Consider the following 23224-nt stretch of genomic DNA (forward strand, 5'->3'; position numbering starts at 1 on the left):
TCAGGGCTAATCTTCCTCAAAAAATAAATAAATAGATAAAATAAAATAATTCTATTGGTGGGGGCCAGCCCCGTGGCCAAGTGGTTAAGTTCACATGCTCTGCATTGGCTGCCCAGGGCTAGCTGGTTCAGCTCCTGGCTGCAGACCTACACACCAGTCATCAGGCCATGCTGTGGCAGCATCCCACATAGAAGAACTAGAATGACTTACAGGTAGGATATACAACTGTATACTGGGGCTTTGTGGAGAAAAAGAAAAAGTAAAAAGGAAGACTGGCAACAGATGTTAGCTCAGGGCCAGTCTTTCTGATGAAAAAATAAATAAATAATTGTCTTGAAAATCACAATTTCATTATTTTTAAGTGATTTAAATAAGCACATCATGACAAGTATAACCACAGAGATGTACCTGTTGACATACTTTAACAAAGAGATAGGGTTTATTTATAATTAACCCAATGTTTCATATGCTGTTGAAATACCGTTTCTTTATCTTAAGTATGTCAAACATCATGCTTACAATTTTATAGAATTAGAGTTAGATTATTAGACTTAGATTAGACTAAGATTGAACTTTTCAATTGCTGAAGTCTGCATTGATGAGGTTAACATTTCCTGTTTTGTCTGTATAAATAATATAATGCAGTCAATACAAAGTTTAGCATAGTAGTACAGAAACAGAATTACATCATTTTCAGCCCAAATGCTTACCACAAAACTGCTTGCTATTTGGAGTAGTCAGCTCACAATTTAGAGTTAATGTCCCTTCATATCAAACAGCCAAACCAGAAAATGCCTTTGGATTTGTAATATATTAAACTTTGTTTTTTTCAGGTTGAAATGCACAGTTGGTCCTGCAATGAATGAGCGTTTCAATATATCCATAACTGTTTCCAACAGTCGAGGGACAGCACGATATAGTACATTTTCCTATGTGGTAAGTCTAAGCATTACTTTTCTCATGATCTAGGATATTTAATTGTAACTTAATCTATTTAGAGTTATAAACTTAACAAGTTACTTTGTTTTGTTTTTATCTCCCATTCAGGATCCTATAATAACAAGTATTTCTCCAAGTTATGGTCCTAAGACTGGTGGCACTTTACTTACTTTAACTGGAAAGTACTTAAACAGTGGGAATTCTAGACACATTTCAATTGGTGGAAAAACATGTACCTTAAAAAGGTGTTGTAAATTTACTTTTTGTTGCATCAGTCACGTCAGATTAATATCTGTACCTAACAAGTCAGGAAAAGGTTGTTCTTTTTTTGTGGAGAAATATCAAGATGTTTATTATTTACTCTCCTGCTTACAAAACTTCCTCCTTCCCATATCTATCTACTCCCTTTTGTGGATTTTTCTACCCTTCCCTTATTGTTTATGACTTCCATTTTTAAGTTTTCTCTTCCCATCAACCTTCTATACTGTTATAGCTTAGTATCCTAGCTATGCTATGAGCTGTGAGATTCTGGTGATTGACAATAAATTAAAATAAACATTTCAATCAAGATTTACAATTAGACTAAGTCATTTTGGGGAGGTGCGAAAATCATGAGGGAGAGTGGGTTTGGAGGGAAGTTATGTTTTTGCTTGTTAGAGTTGGAAGAGCTCAGTTTAATCAACTACCAAAAGGATACTTTAAAAATTGCTTAAAATCTCAAATATTTTGAAGTCAAGGATGGCTTGTCTACCATAAGGCTAAGTCTGGGATCCAGTCAAATGCAAGCAGCCTACATTAGAAAGAGCTTTTTCTAAGGGCCCACCCAGTGGCGCAGCAGTTAAGTGCATATGTTCTTCTTCCGTGGCCCAGGGTTCACCAGTTCAGATCCCAGGTGCGGACATGGCACTGCTCGGTAGGCCATGCTGTGGCAGGCATCCCACATAGAAAGTAGAGGAAGATGGGCACGGATGTTAGCTCAGGGCCAGTCTTCCTCAGCAAAAAGAGGAGGATTGGTGACAGGTATTAGCTCAGGGCTAATCTTCCTCAAAAAAAAAGAAAGAGCTTTTTCTAGACCACATCAGGAAACAGCCTATGTTAGTAAGAGGTTTTTCTAGACCACATCAGGAAATTCCCATTTGCGAGCCATTGAGTGATAGCCTCTTGATATATGGATATAATTCTAAAATATGTGTTTATCTAGTAGCTAAGGTTCGTTTTCTTAATTTTTTTGTTCAGTGTGTCAGATAGTATTCTTGAATGTTATACTCCAGCCCAAACCACTCCAACTGAGTTTCCCGTTAAACTGAAAATTGACTTAGCCAACCGAGAGATGAACAGCTTCAGTTACCGGGAAGACCCCATTGTCTATGAAATTCATCCAACCAAATCTTTTATTAGGTAAGTAAGAGTGTCTGATGAGTATAAGAAAATAATGAACATAAGGATGGTTTAGCTGTCGAATAGTGTAGAGGAATTGCAGCTTTATCTGTGGCTTTGATGCTGTTGCATTTCCTTTGAAGACTGCCTTTCCAAATCAGGAGTGAAAACTACATTCAAGGTCTGAGTACAGTTTGACTTTATCAGTGCTAGTTCACGAGAAGAAACATTTTATCCTATTCTATTACTTTTAAAATGGACTTCAGTAAGGCAGTTTAAAGTGGCACCATAGTATTTATGCTCTTATATTATGTACATGTCAATTCTGTACTAACCTTAGTGCCCAAAAGTGGAATCACCCTTTTTCCCTCCATTCTTCAGTATATTTTAGCCCTGCCTGCTTCACAGGCAGCTTTTCCCGAAATCAGACTCCCTTTGAATCGGTATCTCGTTGGACCCAGTTCAGGCTGCCTTGTTTCCGCTAATTCTATCAGTCTAGCAACAATAGTTCATTTTTCTTTGGATTTTTTTTCGGAGAGAAAAAATATTTCTTTTGCATATTTGGTGAATAAAAGGACAAATGAAGTTCTTCAGTTTATGAAATAAGTTTTAAAAACTATTTTCCAGTTAAATAAGTTGTTCCCAAAGAAGAGTTACCACTGAACTTCCATTTGCCTTTGGCTGTAACTTGCAATCACTACATGTGATTTAATTGAACTTCTCTCTTTAAATACTTGGTAGGGAAAGAACGTCTCACTATTGCTATTGCTATTTGTCTATTTTATTTTGCCAGTGGTGGGAGCACAATTACAGGTGTTGGAAAAAATCTGAATTCGGTTAGTGTCCTGAGGATGGTGATAAATGTGCGTGAAGCAGGAAGGAACTTTACAGTGGTAAGTCCTTTGAATGATGGTTGTGCTTAAAGCTTTGCGTCTGTGCCTCCACCACTGGCTTTCAGGGTACATAGGATATTTTGGTTTTGCCTTTAATGTTTGCTAGTTACTGTCTTGCAGCAGAGGTCAAATAGTATTTTTTATTTGAAAACTAAAGTTATCTAGTCTTAGGCCAACATTGTAAAAAATACACACACACGCATACATATATAATGTTTACACACAAATGAGGATCATCAACGAGAGGCAGTGTCTTTAAAGACAGGCGGTACAAATGGAAACCACACCATTCTCTGTCTTAGTCAGTTCGGGCTGCTGTAACAAAAATCCCATAGACTAGATGGCTTACGTAACAAACATTTATTTCCCACTGTTCTGGAGGCTGGGATGTCCAAGATCAAGGCACCAGCAGATCCTGGTGTCTGGTGAGGGCGCTGTTCCTGATTTGCAGAAGGCCATCCCCTCACTGAATCCTCACATGGCAGAGAGAGGAAGAAGCAAGCTCTCTTGTGTGTCTTGGTATAAGGGCAGTGATTCTCTCGTGAGAACTCCACCCTCATGACCTAATTACCTTCCAAAGGCCCCATCTCCAAATACCATCACGTTGGGGATTAGAGTTCCAACATACGAATTTAGAGGGGCACACAAACATTCAGTCCGTTATTCCCCATCTCCCCCTTCTAATGCACCATAGAACATCAACCCTTTTGCTCTTAAAAACACCTTTGGGTAAAGCCTTTAATCTTGGAGCAGCATCCTTGTCTTTCTAAGTGGCGGGCACACCATGTGTCCTTCCACCCCCTTCCTACCATTCTTCTTGGCCCTTTGTTAGCACATTATCAAGTAATGAGAAGGAGCGTTAGAATGCTTATGTATGTCCTAGAGTGTGTGTGTTGTTTGGTATTTCTCTGCCTCTCCTCTTATTTGCAAGGTCAATCATAATTAAATTGAATGCTTCCTTAAAAGTGATTAACCTATTTTGTACTTTAACAATTTAGATAGGTCACATTAAAATGATAGTTTTAGTTTAGACCTCATGAAGGTTGGAGTTATTTACAAAGATTTCATATTTTTGTTTTCATATTTCATATTTTTGTTTTTCACTAATATAAAATACCATAATCTAGTTAGACCTATGCACTCAACTTAGAATGAAAGTTTTAAGTGCCCCCTCTCAAGTAGGTTCTTGATTGGGTGGGTGATAGATTGAATTACAACGCTTTCTTTTAGATTCCCCATCCAATATTTCTTGAAGACTAAGGCCACAGTGTTCTTTAATTACAAAAACCAATTTGGGGCTAAAAATGTCAAGCCAGATCACCAAACAATAAGGTCATCTCCAATGAGATTTTTCTTGACCTTCTCAATCAGCCACATTGCATCACCTCTAAAGAGTATTATTAGATTTTTATCATACTCCTGAGAGATTGTACTCCAGGGAGTCACCATATGAAGTAGAGAGCTTTGAAACCAATCCCTTCACACAGCCACAAACAAAGTTAGAATACCACTGCTATTAATTTAAAAGACATCAGTTCTCCACAGCCAAACATAACAATTTTTCATTAACCAAATAAGAATATCAGTACCCCTCTTTGGTGTTGGCGTGTGACTTTTTAAAGTAGAAATCTGGGAAATTATTAGTTTATCTAATTCACACCGAGCGTATGTTATTAAAATAATGGCTAGATTTCCTTCCTTCTCCCTCACTAACATTATGATGACACGTAGACCTACTCTTGGCTTTGTTCATTCATTTGTAATCAAACATTTATTAAAAACCTCCTAGATGTGAGACGTGAGAGTAGCACATCCTAAGGAAGATTCAAACAATGGTAGAAGATAAAAATCTTGTATCTTTACATATCTGGAAACATAAACTTCTGTTGTTTTAGCCACAAACATATTAGTGCAATAGAACTATGCATTAGAATTACACAAGAAGGAAAAATTCAGTAGGCCTATTTGACTATTGTTTATGAAAACTACTTCATAAAGAGACATGTGTTCCTTCCATATTCTCTGCTGCTTATGGAATTCAAAGCTGACCATGATGAATTGCGCCCATTCATTATTTAATGAATAAAAACTCTTGGTCAGGTCTGATTTAGATTTATTGATCCAGCCACAATTATTTTTAAGTCAAACAAACTCAAATCTTTTAAAATAAAAATACAGATACTAATCTCCTTCTTAACAAAATGTATATTAATTTGTTAATATGCATTATGTCCCTCAGTTTATTGTATAGTTTCCCAATTTCTTGTTGTTATGCAGAGAATTATTGTAATGGAAGTAAAATTGTTCATTTCCATTTTTTAAGATGATAGGAACAAAAGCATTGTAATATGAATTTGATACAAAACTAATATTTTATTCATATATCTATGTATCAGTTTCCTTTATCTACTTACAGCATACATTTTAAAATGTAGGATAATTTTTTAAAATTATTTTTAAAAGAAAATATCAAATACCCTTTTTTGTTTGTGCTTTTTATGTATATCCTGAGTCCTTTTTCTATTGTAGGCATAAGTAATTGTTTTATCTCCAACTCTACTTGTCAAAGAAAAGGAAATCTAAGGGATGTTGTTGCTTGTTTGTCTTTTCCTTGGGGGAAAAATTCAACCATTTAACCTTAAATTTGCCACTTTGTGCTGCTGGTTTAGTCTAAGCACAATCAAGAGGAAACCACATTTTCCAATCTTCCATAAATCAGAATTCCAAAGGGGAAGATTTGAAATGAGAGATGAAAGGGCATGAAATAATAATAGCAGAGCCTTTGTAAAATAGAGAGCATAGGAAAAGATTTACCAATATAGAATATAGAGTGAGTCAGAAGCTGTATAGCATGGGAGTTAAGACCGTGAATTCTGGAGCCAATGGCCTAGGATTTGTGCTCCCTTCTCTGACACGCAGAGCTGTGTGACCTGGTCTGATGACATAAGCTGGAAAAGCTCAGTTTCTTCGTCTGTAAAATGTGGGTAACCATAGCACCTACCTCATAGCATTATTGTGATAATTAAATGAGACCAACCTTGTAAAGTATTTTGCACAAAACCTGGCACTCAGTAATTGATAACTTAAAACACAGGAACAAGATGACCTAACTACATAGATAATTGTAATGTGAACCATATGGTGCTTGGCGGTTGACAGAGCACTTTTTCATGTAGTCATGTCATGTCATGGTGAATGACATTTTAGTCTTTCTTCTTAAATGAGGAGACTGAGTTTCCAAGAAAGGGCCGTGCCTTCACAGCTTGGTTAGGTAAAGGTAGGATGTGCATCAAGGACTTCTAACTGCGTTAGGTCCAGCTCCCACTCTGCCATGGCTGTTTCATAAACAAGGAGGCAGTCCCTCTAGGTGACTGTCCTGTCTTCTTAAGGAAAAGAAAGTGATGGAGGGAGAGCCAGCTTCCGATAGGTCAGCAAGCTTATCCCAGGTAGTTGAAGCTCTGTGTCCCTTTGAAGACAGCATTGTGCGGATAATTTTGTGTCTCTCATGTTTCCAGAAATGTGTTCCTCAACATTAGGAAGTTAAATGCAGATTTTTTTTTTCAAAAATTGTATCTTTTCAATTGATTATCTGAAGCAGTGAAATGTGGAAGTTACTATTGATGTTGTCAGCGATATTCTATCTACAGTGGATAATTGTGTCTCACTACAGGCATGTCAGCATCGCTCTAATTCAGAGATAATCTGCTGTACAACTCCTTCACTACAACAGCTGAATTTGCAACTCCCTCTGAAAACCAAAGCCTTCTTCATGTTGGACGGGATCCATTCCAAATACTTTGATCTCATTTATGTACATAATCCTGTGTTTAAGCCTTTTGAAAAGCCAGTGATGATCTCAATAGGCAATGAAAATGTACTGGAAATTAAGGTAAGAAATGCTTAAAATGTTCTCTTAAATCATCAACTTGAATTTAATTGACTTCATAGCTACATGAATAGAATTGCTGTACTTGGTGATTATCTTACACTCCATCAGCAAACACCTAAGCTCTGAAAAACAAGTCTTTTTGTCATAAGACTAAAAGGTAAGAATAATCGTGGACTGCTTTTTAATGAAGCGTTTAAAAACTCTTTCTTATGTATATATTAAAAAGTAGCAAATGTGGGACACAAATCCATTAAATAGGCTGCCTGTGATGCATTATCCTGCCAATGTTATGTATTTCCCCAGACTCCTAAATGTACTCATTATGAGATAAAAGGTAAGAGCCATAAAAGTGAAGGCAACAATTGTAGTTCTGTACTTCCTTGTAATACTTGGGATTTTGTATCTGGGTGTGGTCATCTCTAAGCTGATTTATAAATGGAGCTGGTCTTCCTCTACTTTAGGAGTATCTTAGCCTCAAATGCAATTTAATTGGGGAATAACAGATCATCTTTTCTAACCCAGCCTGTTTCAAACAAAGAATACTGAAGCCCAGAGAGGTTAAGTGTTTTGACAAGTGATGAAATAGTCGCAGAACAAAGTCTAGAACACAGCTCTCTTATGTTGCTTCAGTCATTTTTACTTCAAATAGTAATAAAACAGGCAAAATGATGAAGACTTGAATTATCTATAGCCCCAGTCCTTAGAAACAGCAAAATATTTATCTTCAACATGTTGTTTTTGACGTTCAGAATTTTTTCCCTGAAAGATGGCCTAAATGCCAATATGAACAAACATAAATAGGATAGTCCTTGTTTAGATGTAACATCAGTTCCCAGAGATCATCTTCATCCAAGTAATAATACATTTCTACTGGAATTTTTCTGTTTTTTCAGTAAGATCTTATCTACAGCCAAATCCAAGCACACGTTCACACCCATACAAGTTTTCCAGCATTGCAATTGTGTTTTGTACGATAATTAAGCAAACCCAGCATGAAATGAAATGCAAGCCTGCTTCAGTGAGCAGTGTGTTTACCACAGCGAAGTTCTTTCATCTGCTTCTTTAATTAGTTTTAGAAAAGGAAAAAGAGCTTTTATCTCTTCTTTTTTTTTTCAATAAAACTAATCTAGTGTGACCTTTTGCTTTTAACAATTACCGTGTTTGCCATTTGAAAGATTCCATTTGGTTTTCCTTGATGAAAACAAAGGTTTATTTGCAAATATTTTTATGCCCAGATAAACTCTATTTTTCTGTTCCTGTATCTATGATGGAAGGATTAGAGATAAATGGCTCTTTATCTACCCTTCCAAGCACTGATATGGAGGAGAAAGCTTCTTTTTCTGTAAATTAAACACCCATTATTCAACATCCTGCAAAATTGTTGGACCAAGGAAAACACAATTTGACATCATCCTCAGCCTTTCAGTGCTATTCCCAACATGGCCCAAGGGGTCTCTGGAAACAAGACACAAAACACTTTCCTTTTTTTTGCCTATATACAGAATGACTCTTTTCTCTATCAGTGTATAGCACCTGTCATGCAACAGAGTGGCAATCTTGGGGAAAAGGGGCCAGTTAAGGGGGACTGTTTTTGTGTCATGATTCAGTCTCTTCCCATACTCCATTTCCTTATGTTTAAGAGGAAATCTTAAGGTATAAGAGAGTATTTGTGTGACAGTCCTTTAACACTTTCCCAGTCTCTAAAGTTGATCTCATTAAAGCCTCTGCCTCTCTCAGGGCAGAAACAAAGGAAAGCAAAGCATGAGAAAAGAAAAGAGAACAGAAAGCCTCTCTGGGCAAGCATTGGACTGTTTCTATCAAAAGAAAAGGTGCCGTTTTATCTCATGTTGTGCTCGTTCAATTACCATCCAAAACATGAGTGTGAAGTGTGTTTGTATTCTGTCAGTGAAAGCACGATGGAGAGAATCGTGTTTAGAGTGAGATTTGCTTCTCATTGCCAGCAGGAGTTCATGTTCCTCAAACAGCCATGCATACAAGAATTCCTTGGCAAAAAAGAGATTATGATAGTTTCCAGCCCTAGTTGTGAGAATTGCCTAAGTCAGCAGTTGGCCCAATGATTAACCATGGCCAAGAGGGCCAGCCAAGTTTAGATCAAGAGAACATAACGGAGACCAAGGATCAGTCACTCCTCAGAACGAACCAGAAACCCTATTGATTTGATGTGAGAGGTAGTTGATGACCAAGGCTTTGAGTCAGCCAGGTCCGATTGTGGACAGTGGTCAGCAGAAGTAGACGTCTCTTTGGGAGTACACATTAAGGCACAATGCTCATGTCAATAGCAGCTCACATTTGCATGGAATTTTAGTTAACACAGTACTTTGATGTATTATTTCCTCTGAGACTCGTGTGGACCTGTGAAGTTGGAAGGTCAGTGATGATGATCTCCATTTATAGATAAGTAGACAGAGTTTCAGAAAGATTAGGTGATTTGTCTTGGGTCACCTAGGGAGCAAATAGCAGAACTAGGACTCACACTCAGATTTCTTAATTAGAATTTGGTCTTCTTTCCACTAAATTACAGTACTTTCCATATTAGCTTTCATTTAATGGATACCAAAATGCCTTTCGTAACAGAAAAACTTTTCTAGCATATGGTATGTAGATACCTATACAATTCTTCAAGTGAAATAGCTCTAAACTCTTTACAAATAGATAAAATCAATCCTGTTTAAAGATACCCTGTAGTTTTCCCTAATTATCTTATTTTATGACTTTTTGTGCATGAGCATATTTTATGGAAAACGGAGAAGTACAGTATTTAATGCTGGAACAAGGACTGCCTGGCACTGCCCTGGGGGGTTATCTTATTCTGGAGCATATTGATGTATATGATAATAGAGATGCTTCAGAAGTCTAGTCTGGAGAAAGCTAAAACAGGAAAAAGGGAGCAGGAAGATCAGCTAAAGTAGAGAGCAGGGACTCGGGCTGTGGCATGGTGAGCGCAAGAACAAAGGTTGGGAGCTCAGGTCAAGGCCTGTGTCAGTGTCTGGCATCAGAAGGATGTAGAAGGGACTGCAGTTCTGAGCCAACCCGTCCACCTGCTGCCCAAAGCCAGATTGTCTCCCTCCTCCTTCTGACCAATTTGCCTGCAACTATGGGCCAAATCCCAGTCACAGCCAGTGAGGCCAATTGTACCTCCAGATAGGATGGAATGAAGGGCTCTTTTCTTAGAGGTATTTGGCCCAGTGTCAAGACCTATTCTTATTGATGGTAATCATAAACTAGTATTTCCCTGTGCTGCACACAGGAATACGTATTCTGTGAAAAAAAACATTCCAGGGCACATAGGCAGCACCTGTGGTTTCACAGTGCCCCAAGAAGCCAGTGAAGAAACAAGCTTAATTTTGGTTTACCCAGGTTTTCTCAAATGACCTTGGAACTTTTCCCCCATAATGCCTGCTAACTTCCTGTGGACTCAGTTCTGAAGCTTTCTGTGAAACTTTCTTTGGCCTGATTCCTAGGCTGGGGGACTTGTGTGGGTAAATCTCTCTCCTCACTACCACCACCAACTCACTGATTTTCTGCTGCCAACCTCCCTGGACCATTGCCTGGCTGAGTCCTGCTACCAACCTGCACCTCACAGCCTTAGCTGACTTTCCCAGACTCAATCTTGTGGCCACCTGAATGTCTGCAAACTTGTCAGACCTCTCCTGTTCTAATGCTATTTTTCAAATCCTACTCATTTCTATTCTCATCTGCTCTGTTCTGTAAGTAGCTCAGACTGGATCCCCTGGACTGAATCTCAGATAGAAACATACATCACACTTCATCAGAGTTGGAGAGGAAAGGGACAAGGAACATCCTAGTATGACACATTGAGAGAGAGTAATTAGTTTTCACTTTAGAAATATATTCATTTTAACGTTACAGTGAGAGGAAGAAACTCATATTCATCCTTATATTCTCAGTAGCTGGAATTGTGTCTAACATACAGTAGATGGTAAGTAGATTTTGTATCAAATGGAATTTGATTTGCTTCATGACCGAGTCCCTTCCTGAACCTTAGTTCTCAATGTGTAAAGCAGGAATGGCAATAATACCTCCTCATAATACTACCTCATAGTATAATACTCCTCATAATAATACCTACCTCATAGGGTATCCTTACAGGATAAAAAGAGATAACTATAACTCTAAATTGCTCTATGTGTATAGGTGATTAAAGACCAGAAAGTTCCTTCTATGTTGCTTTATTTAAAAACCCATATATTACCGTTTTAATGACTGAAGAACTGAGCCAATTTTGTAAATATGTTCTTCTAGTTAATAATAGTCAAGAATAAATAATGAGGGGCCGCCCTGTGGCCAAGTGATCGAGTTCATGCACCCTGCTTTGGTGGCCCAGGGTTTCACTGGTTCGGATCCTGGGTGGGGACATGGCACTGCTCATCAGGCCATGTTGAGGCGGCGTCCCACATAGCACAACCAGAAGGATCTACCAGTCGAGTGTACAGCTATATACTGGGGGGCTTTGGGGAGAAGAATTAAAAAAAAGAGAGAGATTAGCAACAGATGTCGGCTCAGGTGCCAATAAAAAAAAAGGAATAAATAATGAAAAAGTAAATAATAAAAGTTCTAAACATATCCAGTTTTTCCATAGTTCCATGGTGTTTATTTCAAATGACAAAAAGTAGCTTATACCTTATATCTTATGCATTTTTCTGACTCAGGCCCCTCTTTTATATAGTGGTGGGCTGTCAGCTTCACTTCTGTGATATCTTGGATTGTAGATTTTTAAAATAATTACTAAACATACAAAGCTGATAGTAATTTCTTATGTAAGTCACTACTTACGTGTTCCTTAATAGGCACAAATGAAAAGGAGTGCAGTTGTTACACCGTGTGATCTGTTTTTGTTTTAGAGAAGCCTTTATGCAACATCCTAGGACATCCTGAGCCCAGCAGTATTGGAAATGTAAATGCAGCATGTTCATCCCTTCCCCCAGCCTTCATTATTATCCAAGCAAGCAAGACACATTTTAGTCATTCCCTCATAAATCAAGACCTCAAGCTCTTTAATCTCTTTTCTTTGTCATTCGCTGAATTCCCTCCAATATGTGAGTGAATGCCTTGGCCCTCCTCAGACCTAACCAACAAGTTGTCATTTGAAGCCCGAAGGTGACCTATTAGATTTATGTGCTTCTACATCAAATTGCCCTGTGTGGCTGACCTGGGCCAATGGAGTACACATTCTGCCTCTAGAAATATCATAAGGATAGGATTTGTTTATATCCATTTTTTTTAAACTCCAGATTCATGTTATGAAGAAGTATTTTCTTTCAACTTCTTTTTCCAGAATAATATCTGACCTACCAATCTCTTGAGATCCATATGAGACAATGTATGTGAAAGCAGTTTGCCAAGTATTAAAGATTATATAAAATGAAATAGCAGTACTATAGTTATTGCTTGCTGCTCTTTGTCCATAAGAAAAATAGTAATATGTTTTGATATATCTCTCCTCAAAGTAGTAGCTTGTTTAATAAATATCTGCACTCGTTAAGTCTTGATATGAGAAATTGTATCTATGTTTTCTTTTCTTTCCCAAAGCTGATTATTGGTTTTTTCAACAAAGCATTGATATTTTTTAAATGCTTGATGTTAACTTCAGTTAACTAAATATGTCAAATTGAGTAATTTTTTTAAAATCCTAATGTAGCTATATAATTGTTCAAAATGATGTAATCATGCTCCCAAATCATAAGGGTCATATAGCATCTTACAGGAATTTCTTTAGAAATGAATTCATTTATGTGTAGGATTCAACTGTGTTAGAAGGATGAAAAGAAACTGCCCAACTCAAACACAAAAGGAATATGTTAACGTATGTCTGTTAAGTCAGAATCTCTGGAGATGGGACCCAGGCATTAGTATTTTATAAAGCTCTCAATGTGATTCTAAAAGTGAAGCCAACGCTGAGTGTCAGGGCATTAGGCAGTGTTGGGCATCACGACAACTCAGTCTCTAAATTGTTTCCTTCTTGCCAACCATCAGTGCCCTTAGAAGACATCAGTAAGGTGATTATGGATGAGACATCATGTGAAACAAAAGTCTCCTTCCTTTTCTGTAAAATCCAATTTATGGAAAAGCTATATGCTATGATTCCTGACTAATCAGTGCCCTGAAATGGTTATGCTGTCTTCCAGCCATCCAAATTCCCATGAAAATGAGTATCATAAAATCACATGCCTTGGCAAAGATCCTGGCCTGTGTTTGCAGTATATTTATATTCCTTCACAATTGTTAGCATTCCTGCAAAACTGAAGTGTTAACGACCTCTTTTTTTTTTTTTTCTCCTTCCAGGGAAATGATATTGACCCTGAAGCCGTTAAAGGTGAAGTGTTAAAAGTTGGAAATAAGAGCTGTGAGAATATACACTCACATTCTGAAGCCGTTTTATGTACAGTCCCCAGTGACCTGCTGAAATTGAACAGCGAGCTAAATATAGAGGTGGGATTCCTGCATTCCTCTCATGATGTAAATAAAGATGCCAGTGTAATTATGTCACTTGCAGGCTTAAAATAAATCATTAAAGCTCATTTGTGTGTTGGCTGTGGCTCATCAGTTCAGCTTTGATTCTTGAATAGTTTTTATTTTAGAAATGGTGAGTTTTTTATTGCAGTCTTCTTCCCAAGCTTCAGAGGGTAGATCTCAAAAGTGCTTCCTAGCCACGCTGCCTCTCTGTCATGCCACACTCTTGCCAGAATTGGCTGTAGTTCTCAGGAGGAATAAGGGGACATCCAAGGGGGCCCTTTTCCCCAACTCTCACCACCCCAGGAGGCCAGAGCCAGTGCACTGTGCCTTCCACAGTGATCGCAAGTGCATGGACCCCATAAGTAAAAGAATCTGTATGCACTGGACAAAGTAAACTAAGAATTAAACTATTTCACAGTAACATCTTTCAGGTAGACAGCTAAATCAGGGAACCTAGAACAGAGTGATCTTTTTTTAATTCTTTTTTGAACAGTTTTATTGAGATAGAACTCACATACCATACAATTCACCCATTTAGAGTGGTTTGGGGTATATTATTAATTTTTTTAATTGTGGAATATATAATATAAAATTTTCCATTTTAACCATTTTTTAGTGTACAATTCAGTGGTATTAATGACATTGTGCAACCATCATCACCATCTAATTCCAAAAATTTTTCATCACCCCAAACAGAAATTCTGTAACCGTTAAGCAGAATGTCATACCCCCTCCTCTTTCCCAGCCCCTGGTGACCTCTAATCTACTTTCTGTCTTTGTGAATTAGCCTATTCTAGATATTTCATGTAAGTGGAATCATCCAATATTTGTCCTTTTGTATCTGACTTCTTTTGCTTAGCATGTTTTCAAGGTCATCCATGTTGTAGCTTATGTCAGAATTTCATTCCTTTTTATGGCTAATATTCCATTGCATGTGTATATACACAACATATTTTGTTTATCTAAGAATGAGTGATTTTTAAAGGGTTCTGAAGTTTTCTAAAAAGTTGTCAAATGGGAAAGTACGAAGAAAATTAGGAAATCTAAAGCTGAATCATGAAATCAGAGTTTGGAATTCAGCAGGACTGTAAAGCCTAAGAATCATGATATGTTAGAGCCAGAAAGGACGACAGAGATTTTTTCTGTGTGTCAAAACTGAAAGAAGAATATTTTGAGACTTTATTATCCCATAATAGTAATATGATTATTTAACTGTTATGGGAAGTCTTCTCTGCCCTACATCCCATCCTCCAGGACAGAATTAATGTCCTGTTGTTCTGTTTCTTAATATTTATTCATACTTCTATGGTACATAACACATTGTATTATAATTATTTGTTTGTGCATTCATCTTCCCTTTTAAACTTCAGTTCCTCAAGATCAGAGACTGTTTTTTTTCTCTTTTTATCCCTAATACTTAGTTACAAGTACAAATAGCCAAGTATAATATAAGTACTTTAGGGATCAGTAGCCCCTAATTATTTGAACACTGAAGCAGAATTGAGGAATGTCTTATTACTCTGAAGGCAATTATGCCACTTCTAGAACAGTAATAACCAGATGATATTTGGGGCCCAGAGAGACTGTGGTTCAATCTGTGTAGTATATTTTGTATCTGTCGTGGCTAAATTGTGACTTTTATTTGTCATTTTTAGTGGAAGCAAGCAGTTTCTTCAACCATCCTTGGAAAAGTAATAGTTCAACCAGATCAGAATTTCACAGGATTGATTGTTGGTGTTGTCTCAATATCAATAATACTCTTATTATTACTCGGGCTTTTCCTGTGGCTGAAAAGGAGAAAGCAAATTAAAGGTGCATAATTTTTTTTAATGTTTTTTGTAAGGAGTTGCCTTAAGAATACAGTCACTACGGTTTAAAATTGTCATAGATTCATGTGTGCTGTCTTATATGCAATCCATAAAACCCACGAGTTCTGGTCACTGGGTCAAAGTCTGCTGAGACCCATGATAGCCAAGTCTTTAACGAGCTCTTTCTCTCTCTCTGTTTTAAGATCTGGGCAGTGAATTAGTTCGCTATGATGCAAGAGTACACACTCCTCATTTGGATAGGCTTGTAAGTGCCCGAAGTGTAAGCCCAACTACAGAAATGGTTTCAAATGAATCTGTAGACTACCGAGCTACTTTTCCAGAAGGTATATTTCAGTTTATTGTTCTGAGAAATACCTATACATACACCTCAGTGGGTTATGGCATTGTTGTTTATTTTTGGTTTTGCCTTTATATTTTTATGAAAATATGAAAGAAGTATTTACCTCTTCTTTGGCCAAAGAAGTATTTAACTTGACACAGAATTATATGGCTCTTCTTTTTAAATGAACTCATTTATATGTTATGTTAGATTTTTAGAGTCCTTCAGCTTTCTTCTCAGAAAAAGGTTAATTTTGAAATCATTTGAGCAAAGGTAAGGTGTTTATCATCTGCGTGCAATGCTAAAAAATTATGAAGCTCTCTTTCACAACCCGGGAAGAGTTAAGATACAAAACTTAGATTTATTTAAATATAGGTTGGCACTGCTGCATTTTTTTTTACCTGCTGGTCCTCGAACATTGAACTTATACCTTCAGTTCTCCTTTGAGAGACTCTTGATGAACTGTTAACACACAGCCTTTTACCCGCAGCATTCCAGGGCTTGAGTATAGTTTGTCTTATCCAATAAACCTTAATTATGCTATTAAAAAAGGAAGGGTTAACATCATCAGCTTTGCAAAACAGTAAGCCTGATAATGGTCGGATTAACCAGAGTATTTCACATTGTTTTATTTAAAATCTCCTGGTAAGAGCAAAATGTCTGTATTGTATCTGCTCCATTATCTTTAGAAGTTACAGGACGTGAGTCAAGTACAAGCATTTCCCTGGTTGAATATTTACCATTGGGCAAATAAAATGAGTCACAGATGGTTGAGGATACTGGAAAACTTAGAAGCTGCTCATCGAAACAAGTACAAGAGCAATGAGGCACTTAACATTTTATTTTTTGCCTTTTATTTTTTGAAGTTTGTGTTAGTTCTGTAGAGATGCATCTCATAAATATTGTCTTTGCCCACGTGACACCATTCACCTTTAAAAATCCATGCCATTAACACAGTGGACAAATCAAATCCAGTTTATAATTTTCATATTTAGATCTCTGTTATTTTATATTCACATTTAATAGCTCCAACCTGAGGTCATTAAAATTCACAATTAAAGTTTACATAATCTTCTTTCAACCTCGTTACTCACCAAACCTCTGTCATTGTTGCCAAGAAGCTTGTTTCATCCTTTTTCCTGCATTGCACCTGATCCTTGGAGACATGGGAAAGTAGGCAAAAGAAGGCCCTCCAGGGAGAAAAAGGAAATGCATAACCAGCACCTAATGAAGAAGCAACTACAGAGCCTTTCTCTATCTGGTGGGGACCGCCTCCTCATCAGTCTTTCACGCAGACCTAGAGTGTCTGTGGTTACACCAGAATCACACATTGATGATTTCAGTTGGTTTGTGCACGTTTGAACTTAGCCCAAGGGTCAGTAGAATTTCCACGCCAGAGGACTTCGCTATGTCTCACCGAGGATTTCCCTTGATGTCTGCGCCTCTGAGAATTCAGAACCCTGATCTCCAGGTGCAAAGGTTTAGGAAGTAAAAGTGAAGGAACTGGGTTTAGAGAGGCTCATTTGCATTTCCAGCCCATAGGGAAGGTTTGGAGACCCTGACTCTTTGGGATAAAAGGAACAGGCAGCCAGCTAGGCTCCCTTCTTCCCTCACCCATCCAACATCTCAAGTACTCCTCTGATAGTCTAGATCCTTCCTTGAAGATTGCATCTGTCTTATTTCCAGCTAATGATTCCTATAACTATAGGTGGCCCCCAAAGCTTTTCTGGCTCTACTGTTGAGATTTACTACTCTGGCCAAATTGATTTGTTATTAACCAAACTGTCCACTGTGGAAAATACTAAAAATGCTTAAATGGGGTTAGGAATAGTCTGGATACCATCAACTTTCTGTAACATGCCCCTCTCTCAAGTTCTGACTTTCCTGCTCATTTGCAAACAAACAATATTACCTTTTGGTTCCAGCGGGGACCTCCTACATAACCCTGTCCCCTCTCCCCACATCATATACTAATACATTTCAGTACCCTGCCTACCTCATCTTCAAGTCAGTTGCTGTGGATATGATGCCCTCTCCTTGACCTGCACGGATTCCCTGCCCGGTGGAAAGGGTAGAGAACCTGGTGGCTTTTCTGCCCTATTTGGCATTCTCAAGCCCACAATTTCTTACCCCTGAAATGGAAAAGCTTCACATTGCAATAGGGAACCTTGCCTGAGGCTCTTACAGATCTCTGGTTGTAAAGATCAACTTATAAGAATGCTGATACCTTTCCAAAGGGCCTCAACTAAGCAGTGGGCACAGCACGCTAACCCAGCTCCAACCTGCCTTCTCTAAACAGCAATAACACTAAATCTGCTACTATCACCGCATGATGGCGAGTTTACCACTAATGTGAAAAGCTTTCAGTTCTGAAAAGTTAGCCATTATTTATTTCTAATCATATATAAAATATTTCACTATATTTATTTTTCCTTGGCCAGGAACCCAGATAGGTTTCAAGCAATCCTAATTAATTCCATTAATAAACACTAGTCCCTCAAAAGGCATCTGTGTCATTTTCTTCTATTTGAGTTGGATTTTTGTGAGACAAGGCAGCTGCTTGACTACTTTTGCTGCTTCCCATTCGTAAGAATATAGTATATTAAAAAAGAAACCTCCAGCATGGCTTTTTGCTGTATTTAAAAAGAGAAATGTCTAAGGAAAGGAAGAGAGTAAACAAGCTTTCAAAGTTAATGCTCAGGGGCCGGCCAGGCGGTACAGTGGTTAAGTTCACATGCTCTGCTTCAGTGGCCTGGGGTTCGTGGGTTCAGACCCCTGGCACGGACCTACACACTGCTCATCAAGCCATGCTGTGATGGCGTCCCACATACAAAACAGAGGAAGATCGGCTTGGATGTTAGCTCAGGGATAATCTTCCTCAAGCAAAAAGAAAAGAGTGCTCAGTCTACTTAAAAGAAACTTCATAAACATTTTTTTTAAAACAGTTGTACATATACATCTTTTCCCAACTTACTGTGTTTATTAAACCAATTCTTTTGTAAAGCCTCTTCCTAGCCTCATTCAATGATAAAACCAGCATTTCTCTAATTTTAAAAATCAGCTTCATTATTAATTTAATTTGCTGCCCCTGTTGCATTCCCCAGTAAGTGAGGGTTTGCTATTGTTTCAAATAATGTTGCTTTATCTTGCAGACCAGTTTCCTAACTCATCTCAGAATGGATCATGCAGACAAGTGCAGTATCCTCTGACGGACCTATCCCCCATCCTAACTAGTGGGGACTCTGATATATCCAGTCCATTACTGCAAAATACCGTCCACATTGACCTCAGTGCTCTAAATCCAGAGCTGGTGCAGGCAGTCCAGCACGTAGTGATTGGGCCTAGTAGTCTGATTGTGCATTTCAATGAAGTCATAGGAAGAGGTAAGTATTTCCACTCAGCTTTTGGTTAAAGACCATTTTCCAGTAAGCATTTTATCTTCTGCCTTTGCAGATTAGGAACTTAGACAATGGTGAAAGCAACTGACAGAGCAGTGATAACAAGTGCTCCTGATTTCTGTTCTGCAAAAATACAGCCTTGCAAATCATATCCAGGGGGATCTGCCCCTGTGCATGGAGGCAATTTGATAATCTCCTGAACACATTAGAAATAAATCACATTCTTTCCTCACCTTTTTCATAATGGCAACTATAGTTTCTTGGAAGGTGCCATTTACTTCCTTCTAAAAATCATTCTTTTAAGTTCCAGTATTTTTACTCATACCTCCCTCCAGTCTTTCTGTACCCTGAGAACAGTGACTGACTCCATGAAGTCCTGGTTTATAGCAGTTTGTACACTGCTGGACAGCATCAGAAGACAGGGAATTTATAGCATCCCCCTGATCTGAAGCAACATATATCATCTCTACAATGCACTCCAATTTCTTTATACAAGGAGGAATGAATATTTGTAATAAGCCAGCCAGAGCAGCAGTAACAGCTAACATCACACAAGTATTTGAGGAAATGTTTAGCAGGAAAAGAAACCAACCAGAGGCTAGGAAATTAACTCCACTCTCCCCTTTTTTTCTAAAAAGCTTTTACCTTTAATACTGAATGGCCTCTGATCCCTTTCATTCAATATGTGCTGCAAGAGGCAGCACAGGCATCTGCCAGCGTGATGCAGAGGAAGGTGATGGGATGGTGTGCCTTGTATAAACATGAGGCCTTCCCATTTTCCTGTGATAGCATCCACACGTTCCTCCATCCCATACTCCAGGTCTTAATCCTTAGCATGCTCCCCTTCCCAAATAGCAGCTTCGCTGTTAACAAACATGTTTCACATCAGAGTAATATATAGTTCTGTTACTGGTCTATAAATCCTAGTAATTGCACCAGCTTTAGAATGTGTGCCCTCGCTGATTATGTTCTAATTCTACACATTGTAAAATTATAATTTTCTATTTTTATGGTGAAAAGTGCTAAAGTGGGAATTATTTCTCTTATGAAGTAATAATCATTAATGATTCTGTAATATGACTTACGTATATGTTTTTTTCCCAGTGGAATATGAGCCCTCAAGAGCATAGCTTTTATTTGATTCATCTTTGCATTACAAGAGGGGAGACTCTCGCCTGAGACTCACCTACTAGGCACTCAGGGAGTCCCAGAGGCTAGATGCATTAATTAGTGAGTGACTTACACAGCCATCAGACGTTTGGCACCTCTGGGGAAAATTACTGCCACTGGATGAAAGGCCACCATTGGGAAAGTGATGTGGCTAAAGCCAGAGAGAACTAGACAAAATGATTCAGAGTGAATTTGCTTCATTTGGGCCTCTTAGTTTCTGCCAACCTGGATTATGTGTTAACCGGTGACTAAGGGGGGAAATCCTTATTCTGTAATGCTCATCTTACTTCTAATGGTAACCTTTTTATTTCATTTCAGTTTATTGGAATATAGGGAACTTATTTAATTGCATTTCTTCATGTGGATCAAACTTTATTTTCATGTTTAAAAGATATTATTTGACTGATCCTTAAAAATATAGATTTCTTTTATGAGGCAGATGTTACTCCTGTTTTCAGTGGTTCCACTATGGTTGAATGTTTTATTATATTAGCCTTTAATAACAATTATGTCACCTAAATTTTTTACCATGTATTAAATAATCATATTGCTTATGCCTTTGGGTACAATGTCTTACATCTAGTATATTCACACACACACAGTGGTAGTATTCAGAAGTAGAAGAAACAATGCACTTTTTTGCCATGTAGGAAAAAAAGGAAATGAAGATCATGAATTGATAAACAATTATTGCACAATTAAAAGTAATGCAGCACTAATCAAGTTCCCTCTTTCATGTAGGACATTTTGGGTGTGTATATCATGGGACTTTGTTGGACAATGATGACAAGAAAATTCACTGTGCTGTGAAATCCTTGAATAGTAAGTGATGTTTTATTTAATGGTGGACTACACTTTTGTGGTTTGCAAACTAGTCAATAGTTCATAATAAAATGTTGATTTAGGACCAGCCTTGTGGCCTGTGGTTAAGCTCTGTGCTCTGCTTCAGTGGCCCAGATTCAGTTGCCAGGCACAGATCTACACCACTTGTCTGTCAGTGGCCATCCTGTGGCAGCAGTTCACATACAAAAAGAGGAAGATTGGCAGTGGATGTTAGCTCAGGGCAAATCTTCCTCAGCAAAAAAAAAAAAAGAAAGAAAGAAAGAAAGTTGATTTACACTATCCCTTTTGGAAAAATCAGCGACTGCTGGAACTGTGTATCTAATCCTGAAAATTTTTTGGTCTAAATTCTTATTGAAATATTTCCTCAGAAATTTTCGTCAGAGCCCTCATAAGTAAGAGTGAGGGAGAAATGAGGTTCTTGGATGAGCTGAGCATCATTTAACTATGTTTGGCTTGTGATATTTGTTTTGCAAGTGACATTTATGGAAACTATTGGAAGCATGTTGGCAGATACAGTAGTAATGACTCATTTTACCCAGAGGCATTACTATAATTATTTTTTAACCACAACTTTCATTAAAAAGAAAAAAAAATGAAATAAGACAAGCAGGAGAAAACTATGCTGGCAGAAAATTAAAAAACCGTAAATGTGGTAATACCTCATTTATCCGCATTTTTGGGGAATGAGGTATTCCACATAAATAAACTTCCTAAACAAGTGAAACTCACTCCCCCCCCCTTTTAATGCTAGAACATTTTAAAACATTTTAGCATTTATTGAGAAAATCTTTTTTAAATGGAAGGCATTCTCCATTTAAGAAACAGGGAATGCTTCCAAACATAAACTAAGTCTTTAATGATGACCAGGCATAAATTACTCTCTCATACAACCCAGTGGACTCCTCAGCTAGTTTTCCTGGCTCCACCTTTGCTGACAGGTCTCACATATAAAGTCAGTGTGCTTGCCTTTTCTAAATTTCTGCTTATAATTTGCAGCAGACTGAAAAATGTTAACCAGCTATATTACAAATTTATATTGGCATTAATAAGCTTTAAATGCACAAGAAGAAGATTTTCCTGAAAGATACGTTTGCCAGAACTCTTTCAGCCTTTTTTTTTTACATAAATCTCCATGCTGAGCAGTGCTCTATATGGTTGATTTTGTTGGAAGTCTGACCATGAGGTAATTAAAAGAACAGTGTCTATGAAACCCAGCTAGAAAGTGTGATGGATTAAGTATGATTGTCAGTAAATTGGCCTCATGAGAGAGCACCACTGCCAATTGTACTCAGAACAATCCTAACACCAAGAAATCTTTCTCTGACCCTGGTGTGCATTGATCTCGATTCAGTCCAGATGGACTTCGAGGTCTCAGAATGCATTGCATTTGTAAAAGAATCTCGTCACTGAGACTGGTACTGGTCAGATTAATAAATTAAAGGCTGTTAACTCCTCATTGATGCTGACTAGTGTCAGGCCCTCAGGATCACTATCTGGAAGTGATTAGAAGCTATTATACCAAAAAAAGTCTACATAGATATGACATTGTGGTCATATGACCACATGACAGTAGTTAGTCTTCAGATCCTCCTAGGCCAGGGATCAGAAAACCATGCCCCACCGCCTGTTTTCGTAAATAAAGTTTGTTGAGATTCAGCCACTTGTTGTCTGTGGCTGCTTTTGCACAACAACGGCAGGGTTGAGTATTTGCAACAGAGACCATAGGGCCCATAACGCCAAAAAATATTTACTCTCTGGCCCCTTAGAAAAGTTTGCCCCCTCCTGCCCTAGAAAATCAGTACAGAAACGGACTGAGCGGCTTCCTCGCCTTTTTGCGTGTGAGACAAACTGATTGCTAGACTCTGTCTTATGGAAGTGGGTGTAGGTGGTGACTTGAAGGGGCAGCACTGGGTGACATCATTTACCCAGATGTACTCCCAAAAACACGCTGAGGACGAAGCCTCAGGGCAAGACGTCACCCTATGGTTTTACATTCCATTGCCAGCCCCATCTGAACTTGATAAAGTATTCGTTGTTCCATAATGAACTTAATGTCTCCACCGCTGGATTTC

The 23224-nt window shown here is 38.0% G+C and overlaps 1 protein-coding gene across 2 annotated transcripts in view; it reads left to right on the forward strand.

The window, feature by feature from the left end:
* The window catches only part of MET (MET proto-oncogene, receptor tyrosine kinase), a 113166-nt gene that overhangs the window by 72606 nt on the left and 17336 nt on the right, over positions 1-23224 (forward strand). Inside the window, 10 exon segments of one of the 2 annotated variants that reach the window (NM_001114147.1) lie at positions 834-936; positions 1048-1184; positions 2176-2337; positions 3110-3209; positions 6880-7098; positions 13423-13569; positions 15249-15405; positions 15605-15745; positions 18894-19124; positions 21051-21131. In NM_001114147.1, coding sequence (NP_001107619.1) covers positions 834-936; positions 1048-1184; positions 2176-2337; positions 3110-3209; positions 6880-7098; positions 13423-13569; positions 15249-15405; positions 15605-15745; positions 18894-19124; positions 21051-21131 — 1478 coding nt within the window. 2 annotated transcript variants of the gene reach the window in all.

The sequence above is a fragment of the Equus caballus genome, chromosome 4 (genome assembly GCF_041296265.1).
Source record: "Equus caballus isolate H_3958 breed thoroughbred chromosome 4, TB-T2T, whole genome shotgun sequence".
NCBI classification, from domain to species: domain Eukaryota; kingdom Metazoa; phylum Chordata; class Mammalia; order Perissodactyla; family Equidae; genus Equus; species Equus caballus.